Source organism: Nymphalis io, chromosome 11 (genome assembly GCF_905147045.1).
Source record: "Nymphalis io chromosome 11, ilAglIoxx1.1, whole genome shotgun sequence".
NCBI classification, from domain to species: Eukaryota; Metazoa; Arthropoda; class Insecta; order Lepidoptera; family Nymphalidae; genus Nymphalis; species Nymphalis io.
In genome coordinates, this window is record NC_065898.1 from 9,195,040 (window position 1) to 9,217,246 (window position 22,207).

A 22,207-nucleotide genomic window follows, 5' to 3' on the forward strand; every position below is an offset into this window, starting at 1 on the left:
TGGGTGGACGCTCTCACCGCTCGGAACAAGGTTCTCTTGCGAAGGCCGCAAAGAATCATAGCGGTGAGGGTGATACGCGGATATCGTACGGTGTCGTGGACGGCGGCAACACTTCTCGCAGGCGATCCGCCTTGGGAGCTCCAGGCGGAGGTGCTCGCGGAAGTGTACCGGTTCCGGGCGGAAGTGAGGTCGCGTGGCGACCGTCCAGGGTTGGAGGAGGTGCTGCGAATCAGGACTCTCGCCCAGCAAGCCCTGATTCGCAGGTGGGAGGAGGATCTGAGGTCCCCATCAGCAGGCCTGGCGACAGTGGAGGCGATCCGTCCCCACTTGAGTCGCTGGGTAACGAGAAAAGGCGGCACACTGACCTTCAGACTGACTCAGGTGCTTACTGGACATGGGTGCTTCGGTAAGTACCTGCACGGAATAGTCAGGCGGGAGGTAACGCCCTCCTGCCACGAGTGTGGTGCGCCTACGGACACGGCATGCCACACTCTGATGGAGTGTGCCGCTTGGGGGCCTCAGCGACTTTCCCTGGAGACTTTAATCGGCGGAGACCTTTCGCTGCCGAGCGTGATAAATGCCATGCTTGGTAGCGAAAGGTGCTGGATGGAGATGGTCTCCTTCTGCGAAAATGTCATGTCGCAGAAGGAGGCCGCGGAGCGGGAGCGCGAGGAGAGTGCCTCCGCTGACCCGCTTCGTCGAAGAAGACCGGGGAGAAGACGCCAGCGCTATGCGCATCTTCTCCTCCCGCCGTGAGTGTCGCCGGGGCCAGAGGGTCTCTGTACCCCGAGTACCCCCTAGGATTTGGAGGCCCGCAGAAGCGGGCCAACCGTCGGGACGGCACGGTAGTATGCGCAAGCGATCTCGTGACGTCCCCCGACAAGATGGAGTGGGTACCGCTGGTTTTTAGTGAGTATTCCGGCGCCTTCAGCGCCGGCGAGTCCCACATACCCCCCCACCTTATGTGGGGGAAACACATAAATGTGTTTTTCCAGCGAGAAAAAAAAAAAAAAAAAAGACTACGTATTTGACTTTCAAAGAAACCTAATATGGTAAAAATCAATTTCAATTGGTCACAGTCATTAATGATTTTTTCAACTTATCATATCATTGCCGATATGGCGTTGTTCATAAATCATCTTGAAGATTGACAATAAACCTAAGATTAACATTGATATCGATACAAACTCTTATGACAACACTTAATAATCATATTTTAATATTTTTTTTAATATTATTTATTGGAACCCGCAACATTTATTAGAACAAATAAAATAACCACATAATAGATTGATAATATTACATTCCTGGAACTTGTGCACCGGTTCCCCTGACCTAAAATAATTAATTCTAATTTTTTTAAATTCTTTTGTTCGCGTGTTCTAAGCATTTTGCTTTCGTCAGCACATTTTTTTCTTAGTTTTTTTAGCAGGTTTGCCAGGAAAAGCTGGTGAAGGCTTTCCTGTTAGCGAATAAGTTGCCAATACCCTGAAAAGAATATTGTTCCATGTTAATATGAATATTGACTTTGAAGTGGTGAACATGTCCAAAAATGTCACTTAAACCTACTTTCTTGAAAAGACATCTGTCAAAAGTTTACGAGTGCCATTCGTATAAGATGTCCAGACCATGTTCTCGAGAAGTCTAGCTGGGACTGATGGATTTTCGTCTCCAATTAAAACCTAAAAGCATTAGGTTTATATTAATTATTAAATATATTCCATGTAAAACAAACTAAGGTGCCAAAAACCCATACCATTTCGTTATGTCTAATAATTAACATTAAAATAAACTACTTATATTATTAAGCAAGCAGTAATATTTTCCTCACAAAGTCAGTAGAAGTAGTTTGTTTTCTTTTAAGTTTGTAGGATTTTCGGCGGTATGATAATCGGTAATAGAGGATGTTTCTGGTTTTTTGTTTTCAGCTTTGGCTTAAGTCATTCTATTTTAGCGCAAAGTTCTTTTATAATATTATCGTTCTCTTCATTTCCGGGCAAATACAAATCAAATTCAATATGAGTTTCTTTGTCACACGTCATTATATGCTTGACATATTTTAAATGATTTTTTAGAGTTTTCATTCCAACGTTTGGATGAATATACTTATTTTTGTGGGGTGCTTGTTTGAGGAAGTGGCAGTGGCCCTGGCTGCTAGTTATATAGTTCTTGTCCCGTCTATACTTTCGTCTAATCCTTATTCAGATTTGTTATCTTGTCTGATTGATTATTATTATTATATATAATATATATATTATTATATATATTATATATATAACTATATAAGATAAAGATTTTTGAAATAATCGAATTTATGATCTCAAACTATTTTTTTTTGCAGCCAGGGCCACTGCCACTTCCTCAAACATATATATAAATATACATATATGCGCAAGCCTTATTTTTTTTATATATATTTATATTTGTTTTGCGCAGCGTCCATTTCAGATAATGTAGTCATTTTAACGGGAAATTAACTGCAATTTAAAATAAATAAATATTTCTTAATAAAAGCTCACTAAGAAACATTAAACGATTTTGTTTAGAAGTTACAGTTCAAATAAGCTTTCGATAGCAATTGTTAGCAGTTATTCAAAATACCATTCTTTTCAATTGTCCATTCCAGGTATAAAATATAAGGTACATGTATTCGGCTAAACTCGGCCGCTGAGCAATACTTTGTATAAAAAGGCAACCTCAATAAACCTATTGTTTATTTTCCAAACCCTATTGGATGCTTTTTTCTAGAACGAATTAGATTTATATAGATTTTCTAGAACCTGAATATAATAGAATTTTTTAAACTAGTATTATACTAAAGTTGTACTAAGCAATATAAACGATTAAGTCCAAATACAGTTAAATAAAATCATTTTCTGAAATGTTTGTTAATATTAATATTTTATCTGAAAATATACATGTTTAACATAATATTTTCATAAAATCTATTACCAATAAATTTGAAGGCAAATATTTATTAGTTAAAAAAGAAAATTTAAACGGGTGGCCTAGCCTATAAGTTCATAATTATTTTATGTTATGTGGGTAATCGGAATGCCGAAGAGAATATAGATATCTGTTCAGCTAGTTCCTATTAAATTTTAAAGTCTATTTCTTAAATAATTTGCAAAATAAAATTAAAAATATGGCAACTTATTTCTATGTTTAAAAATACTCAATTAAATATCTTCACGGTCTAGTAAATCACTAATATAACATCAAATTTAAATAGATATTAGTTTGTTTTATAATACGTAAGAAAGTGTTCTTAAAACATATATATATTTATATAAAGTTAACAACAATGTTTTAAGAACACGCTATTAACCGTAGGTGGAACGTTCGCTGTAAATCGTACCAAGGTATCCACAACACTAGCTTGCTTAGTGTGGAGTCCACCGGAAATACAATTATGGTGAGGTTATGATATCGTTTCAGCAAACAACTCAGCTATTGTATCAAGTGTGTAATATTTGCTGTAAATTTAACTATTTTTGATTTTTTAAGTATGTATACCTACATATATATATATGGACTTATAACAGATGTACTTAAATAATTAAAAAAACGATTTTCTGCGAAATCGTTAACAATATATTTTGTCATGCATTGATTGTGTGTAAAAAGTTAGTTCGTCGGGAAAGAAGACGTAAACCTTAACCGAAGTTTGTTAACGGGTAGGACCTTTGTATTATCAATTAGTAGCAATAGTAGTGTACGAGTGTTCATAGAATTAACTGTAATTAAATGGTCACGTAAAATGCATACTTTTAACTTAATTTATTAAGGCTTTTACGAACATTTATTCTCATTACATCGTTGCCAATAATACGTGTACCTTACTACCGATTATATATTATTATGTTATACTGATTCCGATAAGATATTTCTTGTCGAGTTGTAATTTATACCTCATTTAATAAGAGAGAGATTTAAATGCTTAGTTTACCGAGCGTGGAATTCTGATTACTAAATGGACTTTGACAAAATGTATTGAAAAGCTGTAACATTCATTTCTATATTAAAGGTGTCATAAAGGCCTATTAAGACAAAAAAATGCCGTCATGTTTATGGTTTAATATTTTTATTACTTATAATAAATATTGTGAACTTTTGCTAGTGTCGTTGTTATATTCTAATAATATTTTACTTCAGTTATTATAAGATATAAATCATTTGAGAAATGCATCGGTTGCCTATTGTCTCATGTGTAACGAAATGTTTTGTTTGATATTTATTGGGGGACAAATGTCGGGTACTTGGGTATCCATAGTTCAATAGAAGCCACTGTAGCCATTTTATCTTTACCTGCGTACTCACACGCATCGCACCTAACCTCTACTGTTCAGTTAATTTTTGTACAGCATCGTGTTAGGAAGAAATTGCATATTACATTTTATTATACTAGATAGATATTGACTACGCCGTGTAGATTTAAAATTAATTGAACATGGATCAAAAGTTATGGCTTCTTGTCGAATGGGTACGAACCAAACATATTTTCTAATTACGTCGTCGTTAGCAATCACTGTTTAATGAAACACGAGAAAGATCTTCATACTGGGAAAGTGGTTTTACTTCGTGACAAGCGTAACAATAGTGCACGCAAGGCGCGAATTCTTCGGTTTTCTGGTGAGTCACTTTCGTTATTTAAATGTTAATTCTCAATGGAAAATATTGTAATTGTTAACTGTAGATAGTGGGTATTACTTTTATTTTAGATTGATGATTATTCTTTTATAATTATCAGTAAATCCCTGAAGTTTCACTTAATATACATTTAATAGTGACTTAAATGGGCGGAAGAAAAAATTATTTCATACATGTCTTCCGATCTACGATGCTGTAGCTCAGTTGTCCGTCATCTACGTCGTTGTTAAATTTGCAATTATTTTTTTAAAAAAATCTGTCTGTTCGTCTGTTTGTCCAGTTTAATTTTTGAAACGGCTACATTACAAATTGACTGTACCCAAATCAGTTAAGCCGTTTCTAAGATTAGCGCGCACAAGCAGACCAAAATTCTAACAATCATTGATTTGGGTTTTATTGCGTTGATAAAGGCCCACGATAAAAGTTTTACTCAAATATCTTCCATGTACAGACAGTGATCAGTTACATTTTTATCATATGTATAGGTATAGATTATTTGATTTTCAACTACCGACATGCTCTATAGGTAAAGAGAGGTAAGTACCTCCTTTTTTCATAATTATAAAGAGAGATAAAATATATCGAATGAATTTTTATGTTCATATATGTATTTTTAGGAATCAAGATGAAAATAGGTTTTTTAAAGAGATAAATCGAAACAACTATTCAACAATAAAGTAAACGTATATCGACACGTACAATTTACACACAAAAATAGAACAAAGGAATCAAAACTGAGCAACTGTAATATTATTTTTGAGATATCCGCCACAACCGAGGGTCCAAGCAGAAGTGTCGTAGCGCCAGCCTGGCCGGACGATGAGCTCGGCAGGGCCAGTGCCCACCACGATGATTATCATGTGATCAAGTCGAGCCGCGAGGCCACGCCAGGAAGACATTCCTAACAATATATATTATTATATCTTTTTCTCATATAATTAAATGTAAATTTTCAGATAACAAACATTATCTCAAAAGTTTGAAAGGGATATTGGAAAGACAAGACCATAAGGTGAAAACTGTTCTTTCAAACTGTGTGAATACTATAAAAGAGAAAGCGGATCCAATGGTGAGTCTAAGATTAATCATTTTTCACAGATAATAATTATTTATGTAGGTAGTTATTATTCTCCGTCAATTTGTATTTATTTACAGTAATTATAAAACTATTTGCTCATACTATATACATTATCCTCTTTAGGCGTAAGCCAAGATTGTAGATACTACAAACCGCGGCCATGAATTTGGCCCGTCCGTTTGTTTAATTTATATTGTTTGAAGAAAAAATATTTTACGTAATTTTATATACATATAAATCAAACGAAACTTTGCGATTATAAAAACGAAGCGATTATAAAAATACTATCTTACCTTACCTTACTTATACTATACTAGATTCGCCTTTCGGACGTCGTTGAGCGAGGTTGTGTTTCTTAGTGCGATAAGATTGTTCGAATTGGCGAATTTTAACATCTGGCGTTGTAAACTGGTTTTGTTATCTCTAATGCGACACATCTGGACATTCTTGCTTGCTTCTAGTTTGGTGGTCTTTTTTTTGTTATAGTTGTTTTTTTTTTATAGAATAGGAAGGCGGAGGAGCATATCGGCCACCTGATGGTAAGTGGTCACCAAACGCCATTAGACATTGGTATTGTAAGAAATGTCAACCATCGCTTACATAGCTAATGCGCCACCAACCTTGGGAACTAAGATTTGGAACTAAGATGTCCCTTGTGCCTGTAATTACACTGGCTCACTCACCCTTCAAACCGGAACACAACAATATCAAGTATTGCTGTTTTGCGGTAGAATATCTGATGAGTGGGTATTACCTACCCAGACGAGCTTGCACAAAGCCCTACCACCAGTATTTGTTCTACAATTGGTCATAACATCAATTATGACTGTAATAAAGCAACGAGATATATAAGTTTATAAAAAGTTAGTATAGATTTTTTTTTCGCTGGAAAAACGCATTTACGCGTTTCCCCCACATGAAGTGCGATGCGGCCACTTTCTTATGAAAGTAAAATCAGGAAGCCTTGTATGTATATAATGCAATAGGTTAATTCTGAAACGCAGTGGAATAATATGGTAGAATAGGCTCAAAGTGAAGAAGATCTCTGAAAATGTTAAATATGGCTTATAAGAACCGACTGATATTTTACTTTTATAAATACTTACCTAACATTTTTCGTCGAGTTATTACACATTGAAATAAATAAATCTTAACAAAAGACTAAGTGTTCGAGATATACGATTATTAGGAATAGAAGATTAGCGTTAACGATTTAACAATTATGCAATTAGTTATTGATGTGTCGCCGCATAAATAAAGTCGTTTACATTATCAGCTGTCTAATCCGCATGAGTAATCTGAAAGGGAATGAGATCATGTTCAAGGATCTTGTCCGACTTAAAAAAAATAACATGAAATAATTTATAGAATTATTCTAGATATAGAATAATTGTTCTCAACAATTTATTCTATATCTAGAAAATATTTTTTATCAACAATCTACTTGTGAAATATTTTTATGGTAGGGGAAGGTAGCACAAAACGTTAAAGTTTATAGTATAATAAAAACGACTATCTAACAAATACACATTTTAATTTTATATGTATGTATTTAACTATAAAACTAAAAACAAACTTTAAAACAAATGATGAAAAAATAAGAAATACCTAATAATTATTTTTTGACTCGCTTTGCCCCATATGCCCAGAGGTTATATAATACATATATACGATCAATCAGTTTATTACGCTAATAAACCTTTTTAATTAGATAGATTTAAATTGACATTTTAAAATCTTCAATAACTAAACAAAGTTCACTTACTAGTATAATATAATCAGTCTCTTCGTAGGATTGACATGAAAGTAACCCTACCCGCTTGGCCCAACCGGTAACCTACAAATTAAAACTAAATGGGCAACTATTTTCAAAAAAAAAAAAATATATATATATATATATATATAGTGAATTACTATTTAATAATCATAGAATAATAATAGACATCCAGCATACGCAGTTTTCGACTATACGTTTTTTAATAATTTTCAAATATTTTAGTGAAAATGAAATTAAAAAGTTTTTTGTTTTACCTTGAAAACTTCTAACGCTTGGCGAGCCAGCCAACTGACGATGATTGGTCGGTCGCCGACGTACAGTACTGCATTCAAACATTTACAATTATGTCAATAGGTTACGGTTAAAAGTGGTATATCCGCTTTGGGCTACCTTCCCCTATATATTACGTATTCCCTTTTGGCAATTCATTTTTAAGAAATAATAAAATTAAAAAAACTCTAAAAAAATCCATTCCATGCCATTTAAGTCATATATTACAAAGTTTTCAGCTGCAAATCAATCATTACCCATGCCAAGTCAGAGCGCATCAAGTATGATAAGTCATATTGACGATGAAATTAATTCCACTGACAGCGATATCGACCAAGAGGTAACATTTGCAATCAATGTAAAATTGAATATGAAATTCATTCTTATAAAATAATAAACTTAAAAAAAATGTATATAATTAACTTTTTTTACAGATGAATCTCGATTTTACTACAGCCACGATTAATTATAACCAAAACAATCGCGCAGAGGCGATAATTAATGGCCAAATAAGACGATTATTGAACGACAAATCTATAATACGTAACCGTAGATTAGTTGTCAGCTATCCTCCTATACCCGATAGGAACGTTCAGAATCTTAAACTGACATTCGATCAAGGAACGCAGACCGATCCTGTTCTCGATTATCCTTCAAGTGTCAATTTAGAAGAACTGGAAACGGCATTAAAACGCTTGTACCAGCAGGTCCTAGTCTTGTTATCTAATGTTGAAATAAATGAAAGTCGATCAATAATGGATAGGACATCTGAAGATCGAGGACTAGATGAGAATGAAGAGATTTTTGCAGTAGAAGAACCGACCGTTGTTCTTCAAAATACGTCAAGTGTTGAGCTCGAAATGGATGAGATGGCTGGTGGCTTAAAAATACGTAGAGTATCAGCGCAGACTACTAACGCATGTTTGCCATTGTCAGTTAACAATGTTGATATGGTTTGTATGTTTATATATTATTCATGTGTATACATAAGTAGTTAAGTATATAAAATTTAATTACCTCTAAAGTTTGACGTAAACTTGACCTAATGATCCAAATCGACTTTAACATTAGCACAGAATATATAATGTATCTCTCTATTCCTTCACTGGCGTCCAATGGGTAAAAGTAATTTACTGGAAGAGACCAGGTACAGATCTAAAGTCTTTGTGCTTTCCGAGGCAAGGGTGTTAAAACTGCTAACTTCGGAAGTCCGAGCTGCTACTGACAATTTCTTTAAAAAAATCCAGCAACATTATTATTGGTCCATCCGGGATCTTTATATATGTGCTTCCACAACTTAAAGGCTGCAAACATATTTATATTACATAGGACTCATAATCAACTGAATTATAGAATTTCTATGGTCCTAATTTAATTTCAAAATTATTAAATAAAAACAAATAGCATTAGACTAAAGTTATTTTTTATTATGAATTACGATACAAAATATTTAATAAATTATTATACTCGGTTATTTTAGACAGCAATTATATTTATTCTATGGTCTATTTTGTATGTGGCGCTGTAATGAGGTGCTGACTATATAATACCTTAATCACCTGTTTATAGGGAAAAGATCAATCAATAAATAAAAGCCATTATTGATTAATATAAATTCTAACATAAATAAGTGAATAATGAAAAAAATTAACAACTACCTACTTATACTGACAGCGAAATCAATATAATTATTAAAGTATTTTTAATTCGTAGGTTTCAATTGGAAACGGCAATGTCACCGTGCCTGCCAGACTAATGACAGAAATCGATTGGACTTCCCACACCTCAGCGACGAGACGATTGTTGCAAGCCGTCTTTCCTAGAAGGTAATTACTAATTCCGGTTAACATTTAAACAGAAATTAATCAAATGCATTATTTCTTACATTGTCCTTGTATTATGCTCCATTTTAATTATTTTTAGTGAAATTAAAATATATTTAAAAAAATATATAGATTAATTAATAACGTATAAATAACCGAGATTAATATTTGAAAGCATTTTCCATTTAGATTAAGCCTAATAAAATATGGTACGTAAACGAATTGCCTCGGTGGTCAAGTTCGTTTAATCCGCTGCTGATCCCGACGTCCCAGGGTAGACAATGACTGACAAACTAGCAATGTACAGTTTTTTTAATCCGATCCTATACGGGGAAAAATATAACGATTTGAGACGATACTTAAGTCAATCGTCGATTTGCGATTACCTATCTACAGAATAAATAAATGTACCTTGAGATGTAAAAACATTATTCGAAACAGATTATACATCAATTTAAAAAATGTCCCTAATAAACGAAGTTGATACTTATACACGTTTAAATATTCAAGATGTAGGATACTATTAGAGTCACTTGCCTCAAACTGAAATCTGCGGCACCAAATGTTAAAATAAAGGACTATGTCTTAATACATTAAGTATCTTTGAAAATATTAATAAAAATGATTAAATTAAAAATAAACCTTTTTAGAATTCTAGCTACTCATTCCTTAACTGGAAAGCAGTCACCAGCGTTTGCGAATAAACCACCGAAAAAGCAATTGGACCCCAAATTAGTAGACGATATTGTCAACACCGTCGCTGAAAGGTGCAATGTTTCTAAAAGGATTGTTAGGTTGGTATTCATATTTTAATCCCATAAATTTCGTACCTTTTAACTTTTAAATTTTTAGATATTTTATTAAGAAAATAAAATATATTTGTATTATACCATCTAACAAAAAATCAGATAACATAAAACTAATTATTAACAGTAATTAAGCAAATGACAAAATATGTTTTTGTAGTCCGGAGACTAAGTGTTAATAAAATTACAGGAGCTCCATTACGACGAAATGTTCGGACGAAGCAAAGTTATATAGAAATCGTCAACGGTACAGAAAAAAGCGCGAACAACAAAACCGAGAGAACGTCCCGCCATCTTCTGCGACATCGGACGAATCCACCACTGTTTGAGATTATGGAGACAAAGATCTAAAATCAATTTTTACCATTTATTCAATTATATATTATTCAATTGAAAATATGTAATTACTATTAAATAAAATATATTTTATAGCTTTTTTTTTGACCAAATAATGAATCAAGTATTTCTTAATAAAATCTAAGAAACACAAGAAACAGTAATTGACTATCGACAAACTATATCGATTACTGTTTATCGATTCGATTTTGTTTAGGTTATAGTTAAAATAAGCTTCCGATAGCAATTGTCAGCAGCTATTCAAAATACCATTCTTTTCAATTGTCCTTTCCAGGCATAAAATATAAGGTTTTCGGCTAAACTCTTAATATTTCTATCTGTATCTTTTTAATCTAGTAAGTATATTAAAGTTGTACTAAATAATATAACTGATTGAGTCCAAATATACAAATTTCATTATTTAGTAATAATATTTTGTCTGAAAAAATACAGGTTTAATATAATATTTTCATAAAATCAATTAAGAAATTTGAACGTAAACATTTTTTATTAAAAAAAAAATATTTAAGCGGGCGGCATAGCTGATACATTCATGATTAGTTTATGTTATGTAGGTACGATAACCCACATAACATAATTTAGGATAGAATACTGTAAGTCTGTTCAGCTAGAGTTCCCATTACATTTTAGTCTATTTTTCAAATAATTTGCAAAAAAAATTAATGGGGTCTCATTACTTACCACTCTTTTTTAATCCCTGTACATATTTCTATATTTAAACATAGTGAATTAAATCTTTTCACGGTCTAGTAAATCACTAATATAACATCTAATTTAAATAAATTTGTTTGCTTTATAATAAATACAAATTATATAAATAAATATTAAGTCATCTCGCATGAGTACATATAAAATTTGCGAGGCGAAAAGGTTTTCTACGGAAAGGATAACGGAACTTTGAAATCGAATCAATATAGCAGTACGCATAGCAACAAGAATACACACGCCACGCATGCCTCATTATACAACGTCATCGTTTGAAACAATGAATAGTTCTGAAAAGAACTGTTTATTTGAAACAAGAAGCAGCCTGCAATGACGTAGTATGACGTAATGTCAAGCTCTTAAAAGAGCTATTTTATATTCATATAATAATCTTCGCTTCAATTGGCTTCACTTCTTCAACGAAAACAACTCAACTTGCTGACTTCTTGAAACACGTCTTACTCCCGCGCTTAATTCCCCACTACCGACGATGCGCGGCTGATTTTACAAATAATCGTTTTACAGCGGCGTCGCGTTCAGTCAGTTCGAGCGGCGCAAACAGTTATTAATTTTATAATGAACCAAACATTTTAGGTCTGTCCTAAATACATATGAAAGTAAAAAATAAAATATAAAATAATATGAGGAAATAGTTGAGGATCTCCTTAGCTATTTTCAAGATGCTTAAATAAATAAATAATATTTTAAATAACATTAAACACTATATAAATAAATAAATTCTCACCGATATTGCCAATTTAGTGCCTCAGTTACTCTTGCAAGAATGTCACTTTAACCTAGATAGGTAATGTTATGTACATATATAGTTATATGGGCGCTGGACCGTGCTGCCATCTGGTTTCATTGTAAGTAATAAATTAAACCAAATTTTTATATATATTTGTAAAGCGCTATCTAATTCAGAACTTAAACAACACAGGAAATAATATTAACAACTTTTTGCTATAAAGTGAATAAAATGTGGAATAATAAATTATAATTCATAATTTAAAGAACTTTCTCATTAAAATAATTTTGGTATGATCAATGAATTAAGTAAGTCACTAACATTTTGTACTTACGGTGTTAACACTATGATTTCCTTACAGATTATTATAAGTAACGAATTAAATTAAATAAGATTTAATAGATATTTTGGGTATGTTTTATGATTATCTAATATTGTTTTAATAATTTTGAAATGTAAATATGATTTATTTTTGTCACGACTGTGTAAACTCGATATTTCCGGTGCATGTTTTTATTATAGTAAGTAATAAATAATTAAGCTAATTGAAATATATTTCGACTTTTAATTAAGATTAAAAATAATTTAATATTGTTTTTATAATTATAAAACGTTAATATTAATTATATTTGTAATAAAGTACATATGGTATTTTTATTGCTAAAAATAAACATGTCGTAATTTAGTTATTTAAAAAGTAAGGATTTGCTGGCTGCTGGCATTCTTTTGACGATTGTTGTACTGAGTAGTTGATCAAAAATATAATTAAGTTCATTTATATCATATTGTTTCATTATTATGGATCCTGGGGATAATTCTGGCGAGTCGCTGACATACGCTATCACTCTACGTAGATGGACGAAAATTTGCAACCCGATTAAAAAATCAACTCGCTCGAGGGGCTGTTTCTTAACCAGCAGACGATCCCATTGTTTCGAAATCAGGTAAATAAGCTGGCTTTACTTTCGGCTCCTTTCTGTTATTTTCTTTTGTTTCATATTGAATGAAATTTTGTTTCACAGCGGCTTAAGGTACCAAGAACTTGCATTTATAAAAAATAATGTTTTTTAGCCTTCAGGTTTCCTATCTTCTTTCTTTGTCCAGTACCCTAAAAGGGATCATAAAAATTAGGACTAAGTTATTGATTATCTTTGAAACAATTAATGTTTAAGCACTTTACTGCTGTATTATTTTAGACTTATCTTATACATTTTCTGGAAAATAAGAAGTCTTTAAAATCCTAATATCATGAATAAAATGTATTAAAGTTGTAAAATGTTACTATTTCTAAAATATATTTTTTTCATCTTCAATCGCTTTTGTTAGTTTAAGGAGATAATCTTAAAACAGGGTTAGGAGGTTTTAAACATTATTAAATAAAATTAAGATTTTGTAATTGAATGAAAACTTATCTTACCAATCGGATACCTATCGATTCCTTATTATTATTATCCACATATTTAACCCAGTAATCTTCATACACAATACAACTACTCATGTTGTCTTTGAAGAGGGTTGCTACGTTTTCTTACATGTAGGTAGATACGTTTATTTTGATAAATTAAATTACGTCAAAACGTAAATTAACATACTTTTTTGACATCATAAAATAATGTAATAATAATATGAATATTGAGTTATTATACGTGTATAATATGTGTGTATGTCAGTATTAATAAACTACCCCACAAGCTCATTCGTTTGTCTCCGTTACCATGGCAACGATACTATAAATACCGACCCGAGCAGCTACTGGTCATTAAATTGACAGTCATGCGAGAATGACAAAATTAATATGCAGTAGTATAACTAGTGGTCATTAAATTGACAGTCATGCATGAATGACAAAATTAATAAGCAGTAGTATAGCTACTGGTCATTAAATTGACAGTCATGAAAGAATGACAAAGTTAATATGCAGTAGTATTAATAAACAGTGGTATATAGCCACGGTCAATAAGTTGACATATCATCAGACGTCAAACATAGTTAACAATTATAGTTAAAATACATTTATCAGTTTCAGGTTCTAAATGATGCGCTCTCAATTAACATTGGATAAATTTGATTGTGAAGGAGAGCCTACTTCGGTAGGGGCAAGATGGGAGCGCTGGAAGAGGGCACTGCTTATTTATCTCGATGCTGCTGGTATCGAGACGAATGAAAAGAAACGAGCGTCCTTACTACATTTTGGAGGAATTGAGCTACAAGAAATATTTTATAACATACCAGGAGCAAATTTGTCACCAGATGATGGAGTTGATGTTTTTGAAGTGGCTATAGCTAAACTTGGTACATTCTTTCTACCGAAACAAAGTAAGGTGTATGAACGTCATATTTTCCGATTAATAAAGCAGGAAACAAATGAGAAATTTGAAAATTTTTTGGTACGGCTGAGAAAACAAGCCGATAAGTGTCAGTTTAAAGATAAAGAAGACCAAATAATTGATCAAATAACCGAAAAATGTTCCTCAAAAGAGCTCAGGAAGAAAATACTACAAAATGGAGATACATTCTCATTAACAAACATAATAGCCGAAGCGAATACTCTTCAGGCTGTGCTGTCTCAACCATTAAGGAGTATACCTATACCACTTGAAGAAAAGGTTGAGAGGAAAATTCAGGAACTCATAGAGAGAGACATTATTGAAGAGGTTCAAAGGTCTTCGAGATGGGTATCTCCAATAGTGCCGGTCTTCAAAACCACTGGAGAAATTAGGCTTTGCGTAGACATGAGACAGGCTACTAAAACCATATTACGTGAAAATCATCCATTACCCACTATGGACAAACTGCTTCCGAAAATGAAAAATGCAAAATACTTTTCAAAACTGGACATTAAAGACGCTTTTCATCAAATTGAACTCCATCCTACTTCTAGACATATAACTGCCTTCATAACAACTAAAGGTCTTTTTAAATATAAGCGACTAATGTTTGGGATCTCGAGTGCTCCGGAAATTTTTCAAAAGACCTTAGAACGAATATTATTAAGGTGTGAAGGTGTAATTAATTTCGTTGATGACATATATGTATATGGAAAGATTATAGAAAGTTATGGAGACTCTCAGACAAAATAATGTGGTTCTTAGAAAAGACAAATGTGTCTTCAGAGAACAAAACGTACAATTTCTAGGACATGAACTGTCCTACAAAGGAGTTAAACCTTTAGACAAATATATATAAACTATATATATATATGTTCAATGGAGAATGAACACAGGTGAGCTTCAGAGCTTCTTGGGATTAATAAACTACGTTGGTAAATGGATTCCAAACTTGGCGACAACTACGGAACCGCTGAAAATGCTACTGAGAAACAAACAAAATAAAACCACAGAAATCACCACTTTATGGTAGACCAAACAGGAATATGCGTTTAACAAACTAAAAATGGCATTGTCCGACATTTCCACCTTAGGATATTATGACGTCAATGACCGAACTGTAGTCATAGCAGATGCCAGTCCAGTAGGACTGGGATCTGCTATTAGTTCAAATTAACGATCACGGACCACGAATTATAGCATATGGTCATCGGACTTTAACTGATTGCGAGAGAAGATATTGTCAAACAAAAAAGAAGCCTTAGCTTTGGTCTTGCCCAGACCAGTCGAACATTTTTATGTATTTTTATTTGGGAAAGAGTGAGCTAGTGACGGATCATAAACCACTAGAGGTTATATTTGGCCCTAAATCCAAACCATGTGCAAGAATAGAAAGATGGTTATTACGCCTTCAAGCGTATAGATTCAAAGTAGTTTATAAACCCGGAAAAGAAAACATTGCAGATTGCTTATCAATATTATACAAATCGGAAAAACTACCACAATACGTTTCAGAAAGCTATATACATCAAGTTGTCGAAGCTAGCCGACCAATTGCGCTATCCTTCAAAAAAATTTCAGAGGCATCAAAACAGGACGAAGAAATTTTGAAAGTAAGAGAAGGCCTGTATAATAACAATTGGGAAGAAGTAAAAAATTACAAAATATTTCAAAGTGAACTATGTTTTTATGAAGATATTTTAAGAGGGACAAGGATCGTAATTCCAAAGAAACTGCGAAGTAAAGTATTGGAAGTTGCTCATGAAGGACACCCGGGAAAAGTTTCCATGAAGGCGTGGCTAAGGTCCAAAGTATGGTAGCCTGGTATGACAAGGAAACGGAAAACTTAGTAAAATGCTGCAAGGGGTGTACATTAGTCTCAACTCCCAATCCTCCTAACCCCTTAAAAAGAAGAGCATTACCAAGTGAACCCTGGGTAGATACATGTATCGATTTGCTAGGGCCCCTACCAAGCAACGATTATATATTTGTAATCGTAGATTATTTCAGCCGGTATAAGGAAGTAAAGATTCGTCGCAAAATAACAAGTATGGACATAATACGAATACTTGAGGAAATTTTTAGTAGATTAGGGAATCCAATAACAATAACAGCTGATAATGGACGACAATTTTGTAGTGATGATTTAAAAAAAAAATGTTCTGAATAAACTACCATACAAGCTCATTCGTTTGTCTCCGTTACCATGGCAACGATACTATATAAATACCGAACCGAGCAGAGAGAAGTCAGTCGTTGTTGGACAATGGATGGAAGCACTACTACGTGACTATACAAGAACAACGTATTATACAATACGATAATAAATTAGATATAGTCGATATAAAGTCGTCGAAATGTAAATGGAACTGTGTCTGTTTGGTTCTTACGCTTTATACATGATATTTCGTATTAAGCTGAAACCCCAAGGAAGGACATAGGCTGTACTATACAATATTTATATCTAATATTATAATAAATTTATTTAACTGTGACCAGGCTTATGGATATTAAGATTTATAAAATGTCGTATATTTTACGAATATTATAAAACAGTAAGAAGATCGTACATCGATATCGAGATCGTATATCGAATGATCGTGTCGTAGTATACATTTTTGAAGTATTTATTTTTCGACAGAAACAATCTCAAATTATTCAATACGGTTTTTTTCAATCTTTACTATATTCTCGTATATAAAATATATAAATAGGCTACCTATGTTTAATATATACCTACCGAGGTACTAGTTAGTATTTGCGTTCTTCAAAAATTTGTATAAATTTACAGCTCCTGGAGCTGCACAACAACCCCCGTCAAGGTAATTACGAAAATATTTGTAAGTGATAGCTTCTTATTATAGATAGATAACAAATCTGAATAAGGATTAATTTTAATTTATAACGTTTAAATTTTAACAGTCGAAACAAGATCTATTGGCGTCGCCACGCAGGTAACGATATAACTAAAATGGTTTCTTTTGAACTAAGGATACCTAAGTACCCGACATTTGTCTCCCAATAAATATCAAACAAAAGATTTCGTTACACATGAGACAGTACGCAACCGATGCATTTCTCAAATGTTTTAGATCAAATAATAACTGAAGTAAAATATTATTAGAATATTATAACGATACTATTACTGACTATACTGGAATGGAACTATACTATATTTATAACTTATATACACCCCTTGGATACACGGGCGAAAATTTGTAAAAAATGATTTAAAAATTTTCAAGCGAGCCACCTAGCTTAATTTAGGTGAATCATATAAGTGAATGACCTGTACATATTCTCTAAACCTAAATTTATTTAACTATGATCAACCTTATAGTTATTAAAATTTATTAAATCTTGTACTTTTTATGAATATAATAAATTGTAAGAAGATCGTAGATCGATATCGAGATCGCACCTTAGTATACATTTTTGTCATCAGCGTTTGCGAATAAACCACCGAAAAAGCAATTGGACCCCAAATTAATAAATTATTAGTAGACGATATTGTCAACACCGTCGCTGAAAGGTGCAATGTTCCTAAAAGGATTGTTAGGTTGGTATTCATATTTTAATCCCATAACTTTTGTACCCTTAAACTTTTTAATGTTTAGATATTTTATTAAGAAAATAAAATATATTTGTATTATACCATCTAACAAAAAATCAGATAACATAAAACTAATTATTAACAGTAATTAAGCAAATGACAAAATATGTTTTTGTAGTCCGGAGACTAAGTGTTAATAAAATTACAGGAGCTCCATTACGACGAAATGTTCGGACGAAGCAAAGTTATATAGAAATCGTCAACGGTTTAGAAAAAAGCACGAACAACAAAACCGATAGGACGTCCCATTGTTTGAAATTAAGGAGACAAAGATCTAATATCAGTTTGTACCATTTATTAATTAATTAAAAATATGTAATTACTTTTAAATAAAGTATAAAATATATTAATAGCTTTTTTTGGACAAAATAATGAATCAAGTACAAATTTAAATGTCATAACCAAAAAACCGCGGTTAACTGTAGCTATATATATGAAAATAAAGCATAACGGTATGCGAGCCGAGAGAATTAAAATAATCGATTCAAACAGAACTTTCGTGTCATATAAACTTCATTCATTGGGTATTTATTTAGTGATTAGTGATTTTAGTATCGTCTATTATAAGTTAATTATCATAAAACTAAATCGATTTTAAATTATTTTCAAATTAAGCTTTTATAATTGTCGCAATGCGTAACTCTAGTACAGGTACGATACGAATAAAATAATACCTTTACAATTTTACCTTTATTTTTACAATACGTTTGCCCTCCATAGATTGGAGACATATTTGATGCTGCAACAATGTTGGTTAAGATTTGCTTCTAGTAGGTAACCCTGTTATGAAGTTCGATGTAATAATCAGTAAGTTACAATAATAATCAATGAATCGGTAATCTAAAGTTATAGTCAGACAATCATCACTGTATAAATACAATTATGGTTGTCTGACTATGCATTTCCTTCTTTTACATAGGCCTTCTATGGAAAAGAAGGAAATTTATTTTCTATTGTCCATTTTTTATACTTCGTCACTAGATGGCGTTGCAAAACATCGCATTTTATGCCATTCAAAAGAAGGCTAAATGACTGCCAAGATTTGGTAGCGTTATATTTGAATTTAAAAAAATACTTCCAATCATAAATACTATTAAAAAAACTATATAACGCAGTAAAAATCAATTGGGAACTAGAAACTGCGAGTAACTGTAATAAGAGCAAGAATTAAGATGGAAATGGCATAAAACAGAACAAAAAAACATTAACGATCAAAAGTTTGTCATAAGCCTGCGAATATATCCTCCAAATATAAAAAGAAAAAACTACTAAGTTAGTAGGATCATGATAATGAAAGTTGCGATCGTATACTATTACTATTTGCTTTTTTATTAATAAACAAATTTTATATTTACAATTTTGTTTTATTTACACAATAAATAAAATGAAATTACATTATTTAAGGAATATAAAATGAAAATAAAAAGGTGCTTAATTATGTTCTTCATCCTAATAATTACGAAATTTACCGCCCGCCGCGCCGTCAAATTTTTTAACTGGAATTTGTTTTTCGTATTAATTGAGATTTTGGCCCGCTTTGCTATCTGGCACGTTTGCTCCTTTCACTCTACCCCAACCCCAGGACCGTTCATTATTTTTAGTAAAAAACGGGAGGCTATATCTACTGGCCATGTAAAAAGTGTCAACTATTATATCTTAACCGGTGACACCTGAGGATCACACTTCACATTGAAGTACTACTTATTAGCCTATTCCAACATTTATATACATATATTAAGTATTACTCCTTCCATTACATCTACCGATAGCCTATTCTAATCACTAGAGGAGTAAACCCAAATAAAAAACAAATAAACCCAGATAAGACACCGACCATTGGTCACCGATATCAATTGACGCGATAACATTGGTCGACATCTTGTATAATCTATGATATTCACTATGGAAAATAAATGTTTTAGACAGAGATAGAATAATCAAATCTTTTGTCCCTTATCGCGTAACTAGTTTTATCAAGGTCGGATACTCAAGTATGAAACAAACTTGACAGTAGGTGCGTTCATTGTGTTTATTGTTCAATTTTTGCTTATTTTTATATTAGAAAACGATTCTAACCCAGTGAAAAGTAAAACAAACATAATGATATAAGGATTTATATTATATCGAAGATTATACAATGGTGCATTGTCGTTTTATTTCATGTTAAAGCGATAGCAAGAATAAAATTGCCAGCGTGTGTTTTCACAGGTAAGAAAGACCGTTTTATCCCTTAGTTTCTTATTGATGATTATTTATGCCATAGCATGACGCCACCTTATATCGCATTAAAATCCTGAAGATAATAGGATTTGTTGTTATCATTCATAATCTATAAATATTTATCATGTAAGGGCTGGCAGCGTCACCTAATAAAATGTCTCGATTTTTGATTAAAAGTTGCGAAATAAATTCGGAGTCTAATAACAGCCTACAATGCTTCGTTATCTATAAATATGTTATTTTAATTTATTCTTTCTCCTATTTGTAATTTCCTAATGACAATATTATTTAATATTCTTCTTGAATTTATTATTATTATAATTTATTATATTAACATAGAATACATGTGGCAAACATGCTTTATAAATAATTTAATTAAGTATTTTAGATTGCAACATCTGAGGAAAATGCTAATCCAGTACCATATAAAGATACTGAAGCACTATTGATAACGGAAACAAAAACAAATAATGCAACGGTTTTTGGGTGTAGTTGGAAAACAAAAAAAAAATTAACTAAAAAATAAAAAGTAAAATTTAATAACCTCATTTTGTTTTAATTAAATCCTGAAAATTATTTATCTCCCAAAACAGGGAATGCAGTTACTATGGCAACATTATACGCACACATTGGCATATTGACTTGGTCAAAGTGAAATCATCTCATGTCGTATCTACATTTTGACACGTATATACGACTTACCGAGGAGACTGCCGTGGAGTACCGGCTTAGAATAGTACTCCCCCAATCTCATCCCGTGGGTGTCGTAAGAGGCGACTGAGGGAAGGGGGAAAGGGGGGATGGGCAGCAGCGTCCCCCCTCCCATAAACATCTTACCCACTACTGCGCTCGCTAACACGCCTGCCCAGCGCGGCGAGTATGGGCAAACCCCTCCCTTAATGGCAGATGCGCCCAAAAAAAGGCCCCCAGTTACCGGCAAGCCCGCTAGGCCCGACCAAGGTAGCGGTCGCGATATCGGCAGGGCAGGGGGTGCTAAGAATCACCGGTTCACGGCAGGCTACCGTATAAAACGACTGAAAATGGCAACGTATAATGGACGCTCGATGAGGCTGGACCATCACCTCGCCGAATTAGAAGTAGAGTTAAGTCATATAAACTGGCATATACTGGGGTTATCTGAAGTCCGAAGACAAAGGGGGAGGACACGATAACTCTAGAGTCCGGTAACTTACTCTACTTCCGCGAAGGTGATAACCTCTCCCAGGGTGGTGTCGGTTTTCTAGTCAAAAAGGATCTCATTAGCAGCATTGTGGAAATCAGTAGTGTGTCGAACCGGGTAGCGTACCTTGTCCTAAAACTTTCCGACAGGTACTCCCTGAAGGTCGTACAGGTATATGCGCCAACTTCGACATACTCTGATGATGTGGTCGAAGCGATGTACGAGGACATCGCAAAGGCCCTCAACGACACCTCGAGGGCCCACTTCAATGTTGTTATGGGAGACTTTAATGCTAAAGTGGGAGTACAAGATAGCGGTGAATCGAAAGTCGGACCTTACGGCTTGGGCTGCAGAAATCACAGGGGGCAAATGCTGGTAAACTTTCTCGAAGCGCAGGGGCTTTTTTTGATGAATTCTTTCTTTCAAAAAAAGCCTCAGAGGAGGTGGACCTGGCGAAGCCCCGATAACGTGACAAGGAACGAGATAGACTTTATCATTTCGAATAAAAGGCACATATTTAGAGATGTTTCAGTGATCAACAAGTTTAATACCGGAAGTGATCACCGCTTGGTTCGAGGCACTCTAAATATCAACTTAAAAGCCGAAAGATCGAGAATGATGAGGTCTACTCTCCGACCTACCATGCTCCAAGC

The 22,207-nt window shown here is 33.2% G+C and overlaps 1 protein-coding gene across 1 annotated transcript; it reads left to right on the forward strand.

Annotated features, from left to right (window-relative positions):
* Positions 1–4,228: 4,228 nt before the first annotated feature.
* On the forward strand, positions 4,229–10,733 carry LOC126772075 (uncharacterized). The gene is made up of 7 exons (XM_050492245.1): positions 4,229–4,632; positions 5,607–5,719; positions 8,008–8,115; positions 8,210–8,728; positions 9,489–9,601; positions 10,249–10,392; positions 10,595–10,733. The coding sequence occupies exons 1-7, from the start codon at positions 4,536–4,538 to the stop codon at positions 10,731–10,733; spliced, it is 1,233 nt and encodes a 410-aa protein (XP_050348202.1). The 5' UTR covers positions 4,229–4,535.
* The last annotated feature ends 11,474 nt before the right edge of the window (positions 10,734–22,207 follow it).

Coding starts and splice junctions, on each gene's coding strand:
- LOC126772075 (XM_050492245.1), top strand. CDS start 4,536: ATGAAACACGAGAAAGATCTTCATACTGGGAAAGTGGTTTTACTTCGT. Junction 4,633..5,606: donor GCGAATTCTTCGGTTTTCTG/GTGAGTCACTTT, acceptor GTAAATTTTCAG/ATAACAAACATTATCTCAAA. Junction 9,602..10,248: donor CAAGCCGTCTTTCCTAGAAG/GTAATTACTAAT, acceptor AAACCTTTTTAG/AATTCTAGCTACTCATTCCT.